General features: G+C 35.9%; 1 protein-coding gene across 2 annotated transcripts; it reads left to right on the top strand.

Annotated features, from left to right (window-relative positions):
* The first annotated feature begins 476 nt into the window (after positions 1-476).
* LOC117342889 (zinc finger protein 239-like) lies at positions 477-15888 on the top strand. 2 transcript variants are annotated; one of them, XM_033905178.1, is made up of 2 exons: positions 477-554; positions 14528-15888. In XM_033905178.1, the coding sequence occupies exons 1-2, from the start codon at positions 514-516 to the stop codon at positions 15690-15692; spliced, it is 1206 nt and encodes a 401-aa protein (XP_033761069.1). In that variant the 5' UTR covers positions 477-513; the 3' UTR covers positions 15693-15888. The 2 variants fall into 2 exon arrangements, with proteins under 2 accessions (XP_033761069.1, XP_033761070.1); XM_033905179.1 differs by having other exon boundaries at positions 494-753.
* Positions 15889-17054: the final 1166 nt, after the last annotated feature.

The raw sequence follows: 17054 nt of genomic DNA, 5'->3' as shown, positions 1-17054 counted from the left end.
CAAAAAATAAGCAAGTTTTTAAGTTTTCTCAAACACGATGACACAAACATGTGCATGTATGTGTTATAAATCCTTCTCTAGTGAAACTCATCACTCGCACACTTAAAACATGGTCGCCGCCATCTTGGAAGATAAATCTTCCAGCTTTGAGACGGAAGAGTAGAAGATCTTCCAGAAGCAGAAGAGCTTCAAATCGAGTGACCGGAAGATATCTTCTAGAATCAGAAGAGTGCAAATCGAACGGGGCTCAGCATGAGCCTGACGACATATCCGGATTAACTTTAAAAAAAAAATATTAAAAAAAAAATCTAGTTATACGTTACCCAGACGATAGCATAATATCTTAATTCAATGAACTACCGTTGAAACATTTTCAAATAGTGTGTTTTATATAAAATCATGACTTGCATTAGAATATATGGGAGATGTTTTCGTTTATATTCCGGAATTATAGTACCAGAAATTCGACTTAACTGTTACACAATATGTACTATTTCCTACTTTACTCGTGCCATGCATCCGGTGGACACATGTCAGGCCTCCACGTGTCGCAGGTATCGATGAGTTCATGTTTACCTGACAAATGATGTGTACTTGACTTGGTAGTGAGACTTTCCGATTTGTTATTGCGTCAGTTTCATACAAGAGTACATAAACTCATCGTACTCCAATAATGTTGGTAACGTAGAGGCGCAGTGAAATAAAACACCAGCGGCCCTGCTTGACGCCCAGGGTCCAGAATAGGGTTTTTAGGTGAGCTGCTTATGCTATACCATGGCATCCGTCGTCCGTCCATCAAAAATCGACTTCTTCTTCATAATTGCTGATCGGAATTTAACAAAATTTGACTGGTAGCATCATTATGGGGTGGGGATTAGAAATTGTACGAATGGTGGGGCTTACCCCCCCCTTAGGGCATCAGGACCTGTCAGCATACATCCGCGTCTGTACAGGTCTCTGTCTGTACAGGAAGTCCCCAACTGTACTGCGGCGCGTTCGTTGCTGTTGTAATGCTTGTAAAGATACTGTAGGGTTCAAACTGTCTATCATCAAGAACACTTTGAATATCAAGATTTCAATAAAGAAATGGTTATGGAAGTTTCAAAATAACCATTGACAATATCTAATCATGATTGACTTGTGTAATCAAGCACTATAATTGTACAAATAATGAATGATAACATACCTGTTATGATATCGATCGTTGTATAATGTCCACTACGAAAAACATAACCGGTACGGTCAGGGATGTAAATAAAAGTTATATTATATCAACAATACAAGTACTGATGTTGACCTTTACAGTCAGGGATGTAAATTAAAGTTGTAGTATATCATAAATACAGGTACTAAGATTGACCGGTACGGTCGGGGATGTAAATTAAAGCTGTAAGATATATCTTTAATACACGTACATGTACTAATGTTGACCGGTACGGTCAGGGATGTAAATTTAAGCTGTATGATATTATTATAACAGGTACTTATGTTGACAAGTATGGTCAGGGATGTCAATCAAAGTTATAGTATTTCATAAATACAGGTACTAATGTTGACCGGTACAGTCAGGGATGTAAATCAAAGTTGTAGTATATCATAAATACAGGTACTAATATTGACCGGTACAGTCAGGGATGTAAATTAAAGTTATATATTATCATTAATACAGGTACTAGTGTTGACCGGTACAGTCAGGGATGTAAATAAAAGCTGTAATATATCTTTAATACAGGTACTGATGTTGACCGGTACAGTGAGGGATGTAAATTAAAGTTTTATTATATCATAAATAAAGTTACGTATGTCGACCGGTACGGTCAGGGATGTAAATTAAAGATGTATATTATCATTAATACAAGTACTTATGTTGACCGGTACAGTCAGGGATGTAAATCAGAGTTGTAGTATATCATAAATACAGGTACCAATGTTGACCGGTACGGTCAGGGATGTAAATACAAACTGTAATATATCTTTAATACAGGTACTAATGCTGACCGGTACGGTCAGGGATGTTAATCAAAGTTGTATTATATCATGAATACAGGTACTAATATTGACCGGTACTGTCAGGGATGTAAATTAAAGTTGTAGTATATCATCAAAACAGGTACTAATATTGACCGGTACAGTCAGGGATGTAAATTAAAGTTGTAGTATATCATAAAACAGGTACTAATATTGACCGGTACAGTCAGGGATGTAAATTCAAGCTGTAATATATCTTTAATACAGGTACTTATGTTGACCGGTACAGTCAGGGATGTAAATTAGAGTTGTATTATATCATTAATACAGGTACTAATATTGACCGGTACAGTCAGGGATGTAAATCAAAGTTGTATATTATCATAAATACAGGTACCAATGTTGACCGATACAGTCAGGGATGTAAATACAAGCTGTAATATATCTTTAATACAGGTACTTATGTTGACCGGTACAGTGAGGGATGTAAATTAAAGTTTTATTATATCATAAATAAAGTTACGTATGTCGACCGGTACGGTCAGGGATGTAAATTAAAGATGTATATTATCATTAATACAAGTACTTATGTTGACCGGTACAGTCAGGGATGTAAATCAGAGTTGTAGTATATCATAAATACAGGTACCAATGTTGACCGGTACGGTCAGGGATGTAAATACAAGCTGTAATATATCTTTAATACAGGTACTAATGCTGACCGGTACGGTCAGGGATGTTAATCAAAGTTGTATTATATCATGAATACAGGTACTAATATTGACCGGTACTGTCAGGGATGTAAATTAAAGTTGTAGTATATCATCAAAACAGGTACTAATATTGACCGGTACAGTCAGGGATGTAAATTAAAGTTGTAGTATATCATAAAAACAGGTACTAATATTGACCGGTACAGTCAGGGATGTAAATTCAAGCTGTAATATATCTTTAATACAGGTACTTATGTTGACCGGTACAGTCAGGGATGTAAATTAGAGTTGTATTATATCATTAATACAGGTACTAATATTGACCGGTACAGTCAGGGATGTAAATCAAAGTTGTATATTATCATAAATACAGGTACCAATGTTGACCGATACAGTCAGGGATGTAAATACAAGCTGTAATATATCTTTAATACAGGTACTTATGTTGACCGGTACAGTGAGGGATGTAAATTAAAGTTTTATTATATCATAAATAAAGTTACGTATGTCGACCGGTACGGTCAGGGATGTAAATTAAAGATGTATATTATCATTAATACAGGTACTTATGTTGACCGGTACAGTCAGGGATGTAAATCAGAGTTGTAGTATATCATAAATACAGGTACCAATGTTGACCGGTACGGTCAGGGATGTAAATACAAGCTGTAATATATCTTTAATACAGGTACTAATGCTGACCGGTACGGTCAGGGATGTTAATCAAAGTTGTATTATATCATGAATACAGGTACTAATATTGACCGGTACTGTCAGGGATGTAAATTAAAGTTGTAGTATATCATAAAAACAGGTACTAATATTGACCGGTACAGTCAGGGATGTAAATTAAAGCTGTAATATATCATTAATACAGGTACTAATATTGACCGGTACAGTCAGGGATGTAAATTCAAGCTGTAATATATCTTTAATACAGGTACTTATGTTGACCGGTACAGTCAGGGATGTAAATTAAAGTTGTATATATCATTAATACAGGTACTGATGTTGACCGGTACAGTCAGGGATGTAAATTCAAAGTTGTTTATATCATAAATACAGGTACCTAATGTTGACCGATACAGTCAGGGATGTAAATACAAGCTGTAATATATCTTTAATACAGGTACTTATGTTGACCGGTACAGTCAGGGATGTAAATTTAAGCTGTATCATATCATTAATACAGGTACTTATGTTGACCTGTACGGTCAGGGATGTAAATTAAAGCTGTAATATATCTTTAATACAGGTACTAATGCTGACCGGTACAGTCAGGGATGTAAATTAAAGTTGTATTATATCATGAATACGGCTACTTATTTCGGCCGGTACGGTCAGGGATGTAAATTAAAGTTGTATATTATCATTAATACAGGTACTTATGTTGACCGGTACAGTCAGGGATGTATATTAAAGTTGTATATTATCATAAATACAGGTACTAAAGTTGACCGGTACAGTCAGGGATGTAAATTAAAGTTGTATATTATCATTAATGCAGGTACTAATGCTGACCGACACAGTCAGGGATGCAAATTAAAGTTGTATTATATCATTAATACAGGTACTGATGTTGACCGGTACAGTCAGGGATGTAAATTAAAGTTGTATATTATCATTAATACAGGTACTGATGTTGACCGGTACAGTCAGGGATGTAAATTAAAGTTGTATATTATCATTGATACAGGTACTGATGTTGACCGGTACAGTCAGGGATGTAGATTAAAGTTTTATTATATCATAAATACAGTTACGTATGTCGACCGGTACGGTCAGGGATGTAAATTAAAGCTTGTATTATATCATTAATACAGGTACTAATGTTGACCGGTACGGTCAGGGATGTAAATTAAAGTTGTATTATATCATGAATACAGGTACTGATGTTGACCGGTACAGTCAGGGATGTAAATTAAAGTTGTATTATATCATTAATACAGGTACTGATGTTGACCGGTACAGTCAGGGATGTAAATTAAAGTTGTATTATATCATGAATACAGGTACTAATGCTGACCGGTACAGTCAGGGATGTAAATTAAAGTTGTATTATATCATTAATACAGGTACTGATGTTGACCGGTACGGTCAGGGATGTAAATTAAAGTTGTAGTATATCATAAATACAGGTACTGATGTTGACCGGTACAGTCAGGGATGTAAATCAAAGTTGTATCATATCATGAATACAGGTACTCATGTTGACCGGTACAGTCAGGGATGTAAATTAAAGTTGTAGTATATCATCAATACAGGTACTAATGGTGACCGGTACGGTCGGGATGTAAATTAAAGCTTTATTATATCATGAATACAGGTACTAATGGTGACCGGTACAGTCAGGGATGTAAATTAAAGTTTTATTATATCATAAATACAAGTACTAATGTTGACCGGTACGGTCAGGGATGTAAATCAAAGTTGTATTATATCATGAATACAGGTACTAATGCTGACCGGTACAGTCAGGGATGTAAATTAAAGTTGTATTATATCATTAATACAGGTACTGATGTTGACCGGTACGGTCAGGGATGCAAATTAAAGTTGTAGTATATCATAAATACAGGTACTGATGTTGACCGGTACGGTCAGGGATGTAAATCAAAGTTGTATCACATCATGAATACAGGTACTCATGTTGACCGGTACAGTCAGGGATGTAAATTAAAGTTGTAGTATATCATCAATACAGGTACTAATGGTGACCGGTACGGTCGGGGATGAAAATTAAAGCTTTATTATATCATGAATACAGGTACTAATGGTGACCGGTACAGTCAGGGATGTAAATTAAAGCTTTATTATATCATAAATACAGGTACTTATGTTGACCGGTACAGTCAGGGATGTAAATTAAAGCTTTATTATATCATTAATACATGTAATGATGTTGACCGGTACGGTCAGGGATGTAAATTAAAGTTGTATATTATCATTAATACAGGTACTAATGTTGACCGGTACAGTCAGGGATGTAAATTAAAGCTGTAATATATCTTTAACACAGGTACTAATGTTGACCGGTACGGCCAGGGATGTAAATCAATATTTGCATCTGTCTTGTTTCTGAGGAGAGTGCAACTTTTTGTCAGTTTCCCGTGGTGCAAGTTTCACAAAGTATCTAAAAGTTTGGTTACCTCAATATGTTGCCATGCGCTAGCCGTTCGCCTTTTAATGTACCATATTGTAGAATTGCGGGGAAATCTCAGCACTATATGGAAAACCTGTACACCTATCGGCTGCGATTTGTAGTTATATCGGAGAAAATAAGTTTCATCTTTAAACGGGTACATTGAGTGGATATCAGTGTCGAAAGTTTGAATTGGTATACGTAGTCATACATAATATTTTACATAAAGTGGTTAAAGATAGAAAAAATACATCACTGTATACGCAAGTAAAAATGGCAGTATCTTACATACATACTATTAATATTCAATGGTTTTCTGTTAATCCTATGATTGATAATACAAACATACTAACTACAGAACGTGTTTATTTCAGTTGCTGACAAAAGTCTGTGGGAAAGCATGAATCAATACGTATTCGATTCCTTAAGAACTCTGCAGTCAAAATTGTCCAGATGTAATGACTGCTGTAGCGGAGATTATTTATCCATCCACTGCCCTCTATGTCCAGTTTCAAAATATAAACCCAGAGCAGCATCAAAATTACGTGCACATTTGGAAGTGCATTGAAAAACACGCATAGAAGGTAGAAATGGTAAGTAGCGAACAAAGTCCATTCCTTAAGTAAAGAGTTATAATGATATAAGCAGGGTCCGTTTTTAGATAATTGGTCACTACTTACTAATGGGGTAATGCTCTTTTCCGCGTCAGCGTCTACACACCTTAAAGTTATGCAGGTAAGTATTTAAAAAGATATTGTGTCCACAAGTATGCATCCTAGACCCCTCTAATTTGGCATATACAACCATTAGATATTTAAGATTGATGTCACGTCAATTTACTGTTGATTTATTGGGTAATTTTTGGACGTAACATTCGTCCTGTTAATTGTGAAAGACTTTTAAGTTTACGAATATGTATCCCATATTAGTTAATAAATAATTGTGTAACAAATACTGTTGACAATTTGATCTTAATACGTATGTATTGATGATCAATCTCAAACGACAATGCCGAAAAACCCTGTAATGATATAACTTTTAAGATTCGCCGATTTTAGTGTCAGGACCCGAACGAAGTGAAGGTTGAAGTAGTTGGTTTCCCATCAAAATCTTTTGCGTGTCCATATTGGGTTCTCTGTAATATTTGATATATTACAATTTGTGTTAGCGATTATTACCAGCTAACATCATACAATGGTAAATTACTACGTGAAGTGGCCAATTCAAAAAGGTGTCGTATTGTTTCTCCTTTAAAAGTGCAAGCAAAATAATGGTAATATCTGTTTCACTCGTATGACTCTTGCTTCGCACTCGAGAAAAAATGTACTTTGTTTCTGTATTAGTAATACTGATATACTGATAAAGCATATAGATCTCTTTTTGTATGAGGGAAACATTTCCTCTGGACCAAATCATTTCTTTTTCATGCTTTATAGCTAACGTCCATAATGCACCAACTACATGTGCAAGTAAAGCTAGTATTTTCTCAAAGTAGAATGTGATATTCAAAATCCCCCGCCGAATATCCAGATGACACTTTATGAAATATTTTTGCATGTCAATTAAAATCATTTGTTATGCGAAGTATAAGAATGTGAAAAATAACTTCAATGGCAATAACACACAAATCACAAAGAATGCAGCTATCAAACTGTAATCACATCTTCACATAGTGGTGTACCACACTTCAAAACGTAGATCTAATCCTCAGGGCACAGTAAATTTGTTCCCGAATCCCTTGACCATTACTGTCTATCATAGATTACTGTTCACAATTCTATTCCCGAAGCAAATGTATACAAACGCGGGATCAGTTTGTGGAAACAGCTGGTCGACTCAAGGCGATAATACTCATTTATCAAACAATTAATTATAGTCATTGACACTATGGCTGTCCTGCCGTCAAGATAACACTCTTTAGTTAAAACAAGTTTTATTTCCAGATAAATGCAAAAGGACTGGACACAAGTTACCCTAGAAAATTATCTCTGCATTCATGTATAGATGTATATATAAAATTGTAAAGTTGCTGAAAAGATTATCTGCATATTTATCGCATCATCGAATGTGCGTGTGTGTGTGTCTTTTCTGGTCGTTAGTAAATATTAGTTGTTCGATATGTTAAGTGCTAAGAGTAAACTAATGACCCGAAATTCGAGTGGAAATTTAATTAAGTTATCTTTCAATTCTAAACTGTCTTATTAGCCAGTGCAGGGAGATTGTTTTACCTGTCAGGATACCTGGCTTGCTAACCTTTAGTATATGTCCGATAAGGTTAAGTCATCACCTCTCCGGATTAAGGGGGGCACAACTTATTTCAAGCCTATTTGCGTGTGTCATTTTTCATGTGAAGGTATGATGAAAGTATCGTGCATGTTACTAATCAGTTTCATCGTAAACATCTTAGCTAGGCGCACGTCAACGCTTACCTCCAAGTCTAACACAAAACAGTCTCAGAAGATTGAGTTTATTGTACCCCGGGGGTATACTGGAATCGGCCTGTCGGTCTGTCTGTCGTCCCATAATCGTGTCCGGACAACTCATCCTAAACCGATGGGCCGATTCCAATGAAACCTCACACGCATATAAAGGATCGAATGTAGATTTGCATGCAGCTGTTAAAATTACAAAATTTCGGTTGGCAAGGTGGCCGGTCATTTTCAACAGGTTTTCCTTGTCCCCGGACAGCTTCTTAACTGGTGATCCGATTCCAATGAAACTTCACACAAATATAAAGGGTCGTGTGTAGAATTATGGTTACTATGGTAATAGGTCATTATAAAGAGCTATACCCCTCAGTCGTTTGGCCGATTTCATATTTATCCAAAATGAAATATGAATTTGTAAGTATTCAAAATACTACAAAACTGTACTTTGCAAATAGCATGGAGGGGGAGCGGGGTATATAAGTCAGCCATCGGCTTACAGTTATAAAAGGTCATAATTTTTTTAAAGATGTTTTATCTCCCAATACAGGTAAATATGAATGATTAGAAAACAAGAAGAGACTGTTTCATGTTTTTATGCAACACTTTAAATATCTTGAACACCTGTACTTAACGCTAAACTTTATCTTTATATCTTTTAAATTTAAGATGCGAATAGATAATTGATTGCATTCAGATGAAATTCCGTTGCGCAGAGTCTCCACATTTTACCCGAAATTCTGTAATACAAATGTATATGCGATTATTTTTTGACGCTGATATTTATTTATTCAGTTATTCCATTTGCTGCTATTGATAACATATATTTCTTTACCGTACGGCACTGAGATACATTTGATGCATTTTTGTGACCAGTAGTGAATACGTTGTCAGCGGTGTTACATTTGAATTATCATACTTGTTGTAATACTATTGATATATTAGTTTGTTTCTTGAAATTGATATATTAATGTTAAAAGATTATTTGAATACAAACTTCAAATATATGTCCGTGATAGAACATATTGGATGTTTCGTGTTCATAATATCGTAAGTGAAAACAATGAAATCATTAAAAAATGTTTTATGCACATTTAATATACGCACTATAATCCCATAGATCGTCGCCCGATTCTCAGCGATCCTCGTTGTTTCTCAAACTTTTCTTTATAGAGACCAACCAACCAATTGTTTTCCCATAGACTTTAGTGTTAACGTTTTGGAGTATATCATTCAAATTCTTGAATTCAATATGACAATATGGTTTATAACAAAAGTTTAGGGTCTGATATAACACCTAATCAAAAAAAAAAGTTGGGTCCTTCAGCTCAAATTTTCTCCAGGGTAGCCATTTTGAAAATAGGTGAATTTCGCAGTAAAAATTCTCAAAAATCTTAAATGTTTACCTGTTTACTATTATTACGTGAACTTTTGGGAAAAAAACCAATCGGACTTAAGAAATTTATATCAACATTTCTTATTGATAGTTACCTATCAGGCTACATATCTATTTTCTCACTTCATAACATACTGGCCAATCAGTGGCTGCCAGACATTTTATCCTTGGCTCAACGTTCTATACACAGGGGCTGTTTCAAAAATATTTTTTTCAATTGGTTGGTTGTTCCTTAGTACATGTATTAAAGATATATTACAGCTTGTATTTACATCCCTGACTGTATCGGTCAACATTGGTACCTGTATTTATGATAATATACAGCTTTAATTTACATCCCTGACTGTACCGGTCAACACCAGTACCTGTATTTATGATATAATACAACTTTAATTTACATCCCTGACTGTATCGGTCAGCATTAGTACCTGTATCAAAGATATATTACAGCTTGAATTTACATCCCTGACTGTACCGGTCAATATTAGTACCTGTATTTATGATATAATACAACTTTAATTTACATCCCTGACTGTACCGGTCAATATTAGTACCTGTATTAATGATATAATACAACTTTAATTTACATCCCTGACTGTACCGGTCAACACTAGTACCTGTATTTATGATATAATACAACTTTAATTTACATCCCTGACTGTATCGGTCAGCATTAGTACCTGTATCAAAGATATATACAGCTTGAATTTACATCCCTGACTGTACCGGTCAATATTAGTACCTGTATTAATGATATAATACAACTTTAATTTACATCCCTGACTGTACCGGTCAGCATTAGTACATGTATTAAAGATATATTACAGCTTGTAATTTACATCCCTGACTGTACCGGTCAATATTAGTACCTGTATTAATGATATAATACAACTTTAATTTACATCCCTGACTGTACCGGTCAGCATTAGTACATGTATTAAAGATATATTACAGCTTGTATTTACATCCCTGACTGTATCGGTCAACATTGGTACCTGTATTTATGATAATATACAGCTTTAATTTACATCCCTGACTGTACCGGTCAACACCAGTACCTGTATTTATGATATAATACAACTTTAATTTACATCCCTGACTGTATCGGTCAGCATTAGTACCTGTATCAAAGATATATTACAGCTTGAATTTACATCCCTGACTGTACCGGTCAACACCAGTACCTGTATTTATGATATAATACAACTTTAATTTACATCCCTGACTGTACCGGTCAGCATTAGTACATGTATTAAAGATATATTACAGCTTGTATTTACATCCCTGACTGTATCGGTCAACATTGGTACCTGTATTTATGATAATATACAGCTTTAATTTACATCCCTGACTGTACCGGTCAACACCAGTACCTGTATTTATGATATAATACAACTTTAATTTACATCCCTGACTGTATCGGTCAGCATTAGTACCTGTATCAAAGATATATTACAGCTTGAATTTACATCCCTGACTGTACCGGTCAACACCAGTACCTGTATTTATGATATAATACAACTTTAATTTACATCCCTGACTGTACCGGTCAATATTAGTACCTGTATTAATGATATAATACAACTTTAATTTACATCCCTGACTGTACCGGTCAACACCAGTACCTGTATTTATGATATAATACAACTTTAATTTACATCCCTGACTGTATCGGTCAGCATTAGTACCTGTATCAAAGATATATAACAGCTTGAATTTACATCCCTGACTGTACCGGTCAATATTAGTACCTGTATTAATGATATAATACAACTTTAATTTACATCCCTGACTGTACCGGTCAGCATTAGTACATGTATTAAAGATATATTACAGCTTGTATTTACATCCCTGACTGTACCGGTCAATATTAGTACCTGTATTAATGATATAATACAACTTTAATTTACATCCCTGACTGTACCGGTCAGCATTAGTACATGTATTAAAGATATATTACAGCTTGTATTTACATCCCTGACTGTATCGGTCAACATTGGTACCTGTATTTATGATAATATACAGCTTTAATTTACATCCCTGACTGTACCGGTCAACACCAGTACCTGTATTTATGATATAATACAACTTTAATTTACATCACTGACTGTATCGGTCAGCATTAGTACCTGTATCAAAGATATATTACAGCTTGAATTTACATCCCTGACTGTACCGGTCAACATTAGTACCTGTATTTATGATATAATACAACTTTAATTTACATCCCTGACTGTACCGGTCAATATTAGTACCTGTATTAATGATATAATACAACTTTAATTTACATCCCTGACTGTACCGGTCAGCATTAGTACATGTATTAAAGATATATTACAGCTTGTATTTACATCCCTGACTGTACCGGTCAATATTAGTACCTGTATTTATGATATACTACAACTTTAATTTACATCCCTGACTGTACCGGTCAATATTAGTACCTGTATTAATGATATAATACAACTTTAATTTACATCCCTGACTGTACCGGTCAGCATTAGTACATGTATTAAAGATATATTACAGCTTGTATTTACATCCCTGACTGTATCGGTCAACATTGGCACCTGTATTTATGATAATATACAGCTTTAATTTACATCCCTGACTGTACCGGTCAACATCAGTACCTGTATTTATGATATAATACAACTTTAATTTACATCCCTGACTGTATCGGTCAGCATTAGTACCTGTATTAATGATAATATACATCTTTAATATACATCCCCGACCGTACCGGTCAACATAAGTACCTGTATTTATGATATAATACAACTTTAATTTACATCCCGGACCGTACCGGTCAAGATCAGTACCTGTATTTATGATAATAATAATAATGATGTAATGTTGAGAGGAACAGTTGTGATATTGCCATTCGTCTTTAAATAACACTTAATGTGTAACAAAAGCCTGTATAGACGTCACAGTACATGTTGTATCGAATGCACCCCGGTACAGTTGGGTCCTTCCGGTACAGACAGAGACCTGTACAGGCGGGGATGTAGGCTGACAGACCCTACTCCCTTAGGGGCTGATGGGTGGGCCAAAAAGGGTCAATTCTTCTCTGGAACTAAGTAGTGGATATTGCTTAAATTTGTCTGGTAGCATCCTTATAGGTTATAGGGATTGAATCCGATTCAAAATTGAGGAGGATTTAAGTCAGTCACCCTGGCAACAGTTCTTGTTATGTAGGTAAATTGTTCAGAAAGATGATTTTGTTCACATATATATCCGAATGAGTCATTTATGATATGTATTTGTTTTTCAAAGTCACATGCGTAGTCTCGGATACAGGGAAACCGTTCCAAATCTGTCATTTTTGGAGGCCTAGGGTAGGTTATCAATTAGTCATCAATGTGCCTGGTCAGACTTTTGTTCTCTTTAGCATTACCACTTGATTTCAAGCTCACTGCATATGTTTGTACATGACTTACAAGGTAATTTATTACCTTTACCAAAGGAGATAATGATGGACTTGCATTATCTGATGCCAGAAGGTGGATCGGTGGGTTTGTTCAAGTACTACCTAAGTTTGTTTACCGACATTGAGTATCTATATCATCACTACAAGTACAAAGGCGGTGGTTAGTTTTAGTCGGGGCACAACTACATTTTGAAAAAGGGAACCTGGGATCTTTCCCCACACCTAGGGACTTAGTTTCTTCGTAATATATATTTGAAGCTGGTCAGATCCCCACCCTATAACAATATGATTGTTTGTTTGTTTGTTTTTGTTTAACGTCCTATTAACAGCCAGGGTCGTTTAAGGACGTGCCAGGTTTTGGGGTGGAGGAAAGCCGGAGTACCCAGAGAAAAACCACCGGCCTATGGTCAGTACCTGGCAACTGCCCCACTTAGGTTTCGAACACGCAACCTAGAGGTGGAGGGCTAGTGATAATGTGTCGGGACACCTTAACCACTCGGCCGCCACGGCCCCTATAACTATATGAACACAATCCTGATGTAAAATATAGGCCCAGGGGTCTTTCCCCACCCCAAGGAACTTGCCTGGTAGTTTCTTTTAACAACTTCATGTTGAGTTTCGATTTTGTTTCTGGGTTAAATCTTTGAAGCATTTGAGATTCCCACGTTCGCCCGTTAACCGTATATAGCATTGTTAGACAGACGTCAACAAAAAAAAGCTATTGAATAGATCATGGAATCTGGAAAAAGTAATTTGCCATTATTTTTTCTGACCATGGGAGTGATTCAGGCCCTCTGAGCCTCTTGTTGATAAAACTCTCACTCTTTTGTCATATGCCTTGCCGAGTATCCATCTTACGACCAGGGTATAGAAAAAAATTATTTGTATAAATGAAGAATATTTGCTTCGTTGAGAAATGATAGAACACATTGTTGATATAAATATTAGAACACATTGTTGATATGCTATTTAATCACATATGTTTCGGATGAAATTGAAAGATTAACACGTATTTAATGAAAAACATCAACAGGGGTTTTAAAACATTGCAAATATTTAAAACTCATCTTCTTCAGGAATGAAATTCTATATTTGGTCTGAAAGGGAACCAATTTTATTCAAATGATGTGTCCTCTCTCCCAATGTGTCTGCGTGTAGGCCCTAAAAGGGGAAACATAGTAAATTCTTTGAAATCCTTCAGTTGAAATATAGGGTAATTTACCATTTATTACCACTGCAGCATCCAGATGAGTGATACAAGTCATCTGGGACTCTTGTTAGCAAAATTTATTTAATTTCCATTGGAAAGAATTCTAACTTCTTGTTTTTGGATTTCTTTGGGTCAAAACTGAAAATTACAATTTAATGAACCAATAGGGTAATTTTATAAGTTCATGTATCATTCTCTTTTAAAAAGTAAGAAAAATAAAGGTTTATTTTTGGTTTCAGGTGTGAGATAAAATCTGCCCCCCTCATAACAGGACACAGAGAAAAGCCAAACAAGTGTTATGACTGTGGAATGACCTTGTCGACTACAGAGTCACGACCGGACTCGTTAGGAGTGAAGCCCTATCAATGTGATATCTGTGGCAAGGGGTTCCAACACACAGGTAGCTTAACAATACACATCAGAACACATACTAGAGAGAAGCCATACAAATGTGTTATCTGCCATAAGACCTTTGTTGCATCAGGTCACCTTCTGTCACACATCAAAATACATACTGGTGAGAAGCCATATGAATGTGACATTTGTCATAAGGCATTCAGTCGTGCGGCTCGTCTAAGGTCACACCTCAGGACACATACTGGAGAGAAGCCTTATAAATTTGATATCTGTCCTAAGGCGTTCAGTGTAGCAGTTCATCTACGGAGACCCCTCATGACACATACTGGAGAGAAGCCACACAAATATGACATCTGCAGTAAAATGTTTATTGAAACAGGAAACCTACAGAAACACCTCAGGACACATACTGGAGAGAAGCCTTACAAATGTGATATCTGTCATAAGAGATTCAGTCAGACATGTAACTTAAAATTACATGTCAGGACACATACTGGAGAGAAGCCATATAAATGTGATATTTGTCCTAAGGCATTCAGTCAATCAGTTAATCTACGGTCACACCTCAGGACACATACAGGAGAGAAGCCATATGAATGTGATATTTGTCCTAAGGCATTCAGTCAATCAGTTAATCTACGGAGACACCTCAAGACACATACTGGAGAGAAGCCATATAAATGTGATATTTGTCCTAAGGCATTCAGTCAATCATTTAATCTACGGAGACACCTCAAGGCACATACTGGAGATCTAGAGAAGCCATATAAATGTGATATTTGTCCTAAGGCATTCAGTCAAACAGTTAATCTACAGAAACACCTAAAGACACATACTGGAGAGAAGCCATATAAATGTGATATTTGTCCTAAGGCATTCAGTCAATCAGTTAATCTACGGAAACACCTAAAGACACATACAGGAGAGAAGCCATATGAATGTGATATTTGTCCTAAGGCATTCAGTCAATCAGTTAGTCTACGGACACACCTCAGGACACATACACATATGTCAGTAGCAAGGAATTTAGTCCAGCAAGTTATATAATTACCTAAAGACAAATCTTAGGAGATATACAGGAGAGAATTAAACCAAACATAATAACATATGTCCGTGGAAGGATATTTTGTCAGAAAAAATAACTTATAGGGATTGACACCTCAGAAAAATACAGGGAAACTAGTTCTGTTGGTCTGACGAACTCTTTGTCCATTGGGATGACTAAATAAATTTTTTTTCGTAATCTGTCTTGTTGAATGAATTTAATTTTAATTTGGTAAGAATAAGACTTTTGTGAACGAGACGTAATATAGTATAAATTGGTGTCGTCTGCCTTGGTCCTGAGGGTAGGACAAAATAGTGTACATTTTAGCCCGCCATCATTACATGGCAGACTTTCAGATCGCCCTGTGTCCGTGGTCCATCAACTGTCCGTACGTCACCCGTCCGTCCACCCCTCCGTCAACAATTCTTGTTGTCGCTATTTCTTAGAAAGCACTGATGGGATCTTTCTCAAATTTCATATGTAGGTTCCCCTTGGTCCCTAGTTGTGCATATTGAATTTTGAGAGCAATCGGAAACAACATGCTCAACAGACAGCCATCTTGAATTTTGACAATTGAAGTTTGTTATAGCCCTTTCACGGACAGTACTGAAGAGGTTTTCCTCAAATTTCATATGTAGGTTCCCCTTCTTCCATAGTTGTGCATATTGCATTTTGAGACCAATCAGAACATTTTAAGACCAAACAGAAAACAACATGGCAGCCATCTTGGATTTTGATAATTGAAATGTGTTATCACTATTTCTCAGAAAGTACTGAAGGGATATTTCTCCAATTTCATATGTAGGTTCCCCTTCTTCACTAGTTATGCAAATTGCGTTTTGGGACCAGTCGACTCGGAAAACAACATGGCCGGCTGGCAGCCATCTCGGAATTTGACAATTGAAGTATGTTATCGCTATTTCCCAGAAAATACTAAAGGGATCTTTCTCAAAATTTTATATGTAGGTTTCCCTTGGTGCCTAGTTATACAAATTGCATTTTGGAACCATTCTGAAAACAACATGGCCGACAGGCAGCAATCTTGGATTTTGACATTTGATGTTTGTTATCGCTATATTACAGAAGGTACTGAAGGAATCTTTCTCAAATTTCATATGTAGGTTCCCCTTGGTCTTTTGGGACCAATCTGAAAACATTGGTTGACATGGCCAACAGATGGTCATTATCGCTAAATCTCAAATTTCATATATATATAGGTTCCCCTTGTTTGAAAAGTACTGGAGGGATGTTTCTCAATATACAAAAATTAGTAAGAGGAAGGGAAAAAATAGAGAGAAGATCAATCTGACATGGAACCTATAAAGACCATTCAATGGTTGGTGCCAAAATCCCTCTGGGATCTC

This window comes from Pecten maximus, chromosome 14 (genome assembly GCF_902652985.1).
Source record: "Pecten maximus chromosome 14, xPecMax1.1, whole genome shotgun sequence".
NCBI classification, from domain to species: Eukaryota; Metazoa; Mollusca; class Bivalvia; order Pectinida; family Pectinidae; genus Pecten; species Pecten maximus.
The sequence above is the reverse complement of the archived record's forward strand: the minus strand, read 5'-3'. Positions and strand labels throughout refer to the sequence as shown.

Bases quoted from the DNA above. Each gene is read 5' to 3' on its own strand.
- LOC117342889 (XM_033905178.1), top strand. From the start codon at position 514: ATGCATCCGGTGGACACATGTCAGGCCTCCACGTGTCGCAG. The intron at 555-14,527 runs GTATCGATGAGT...TTTTGGTTTCAG, and splicing joins CAGGCCTCCACGTGTCGCAG to GTGTGAGATAAAATCTGCCC.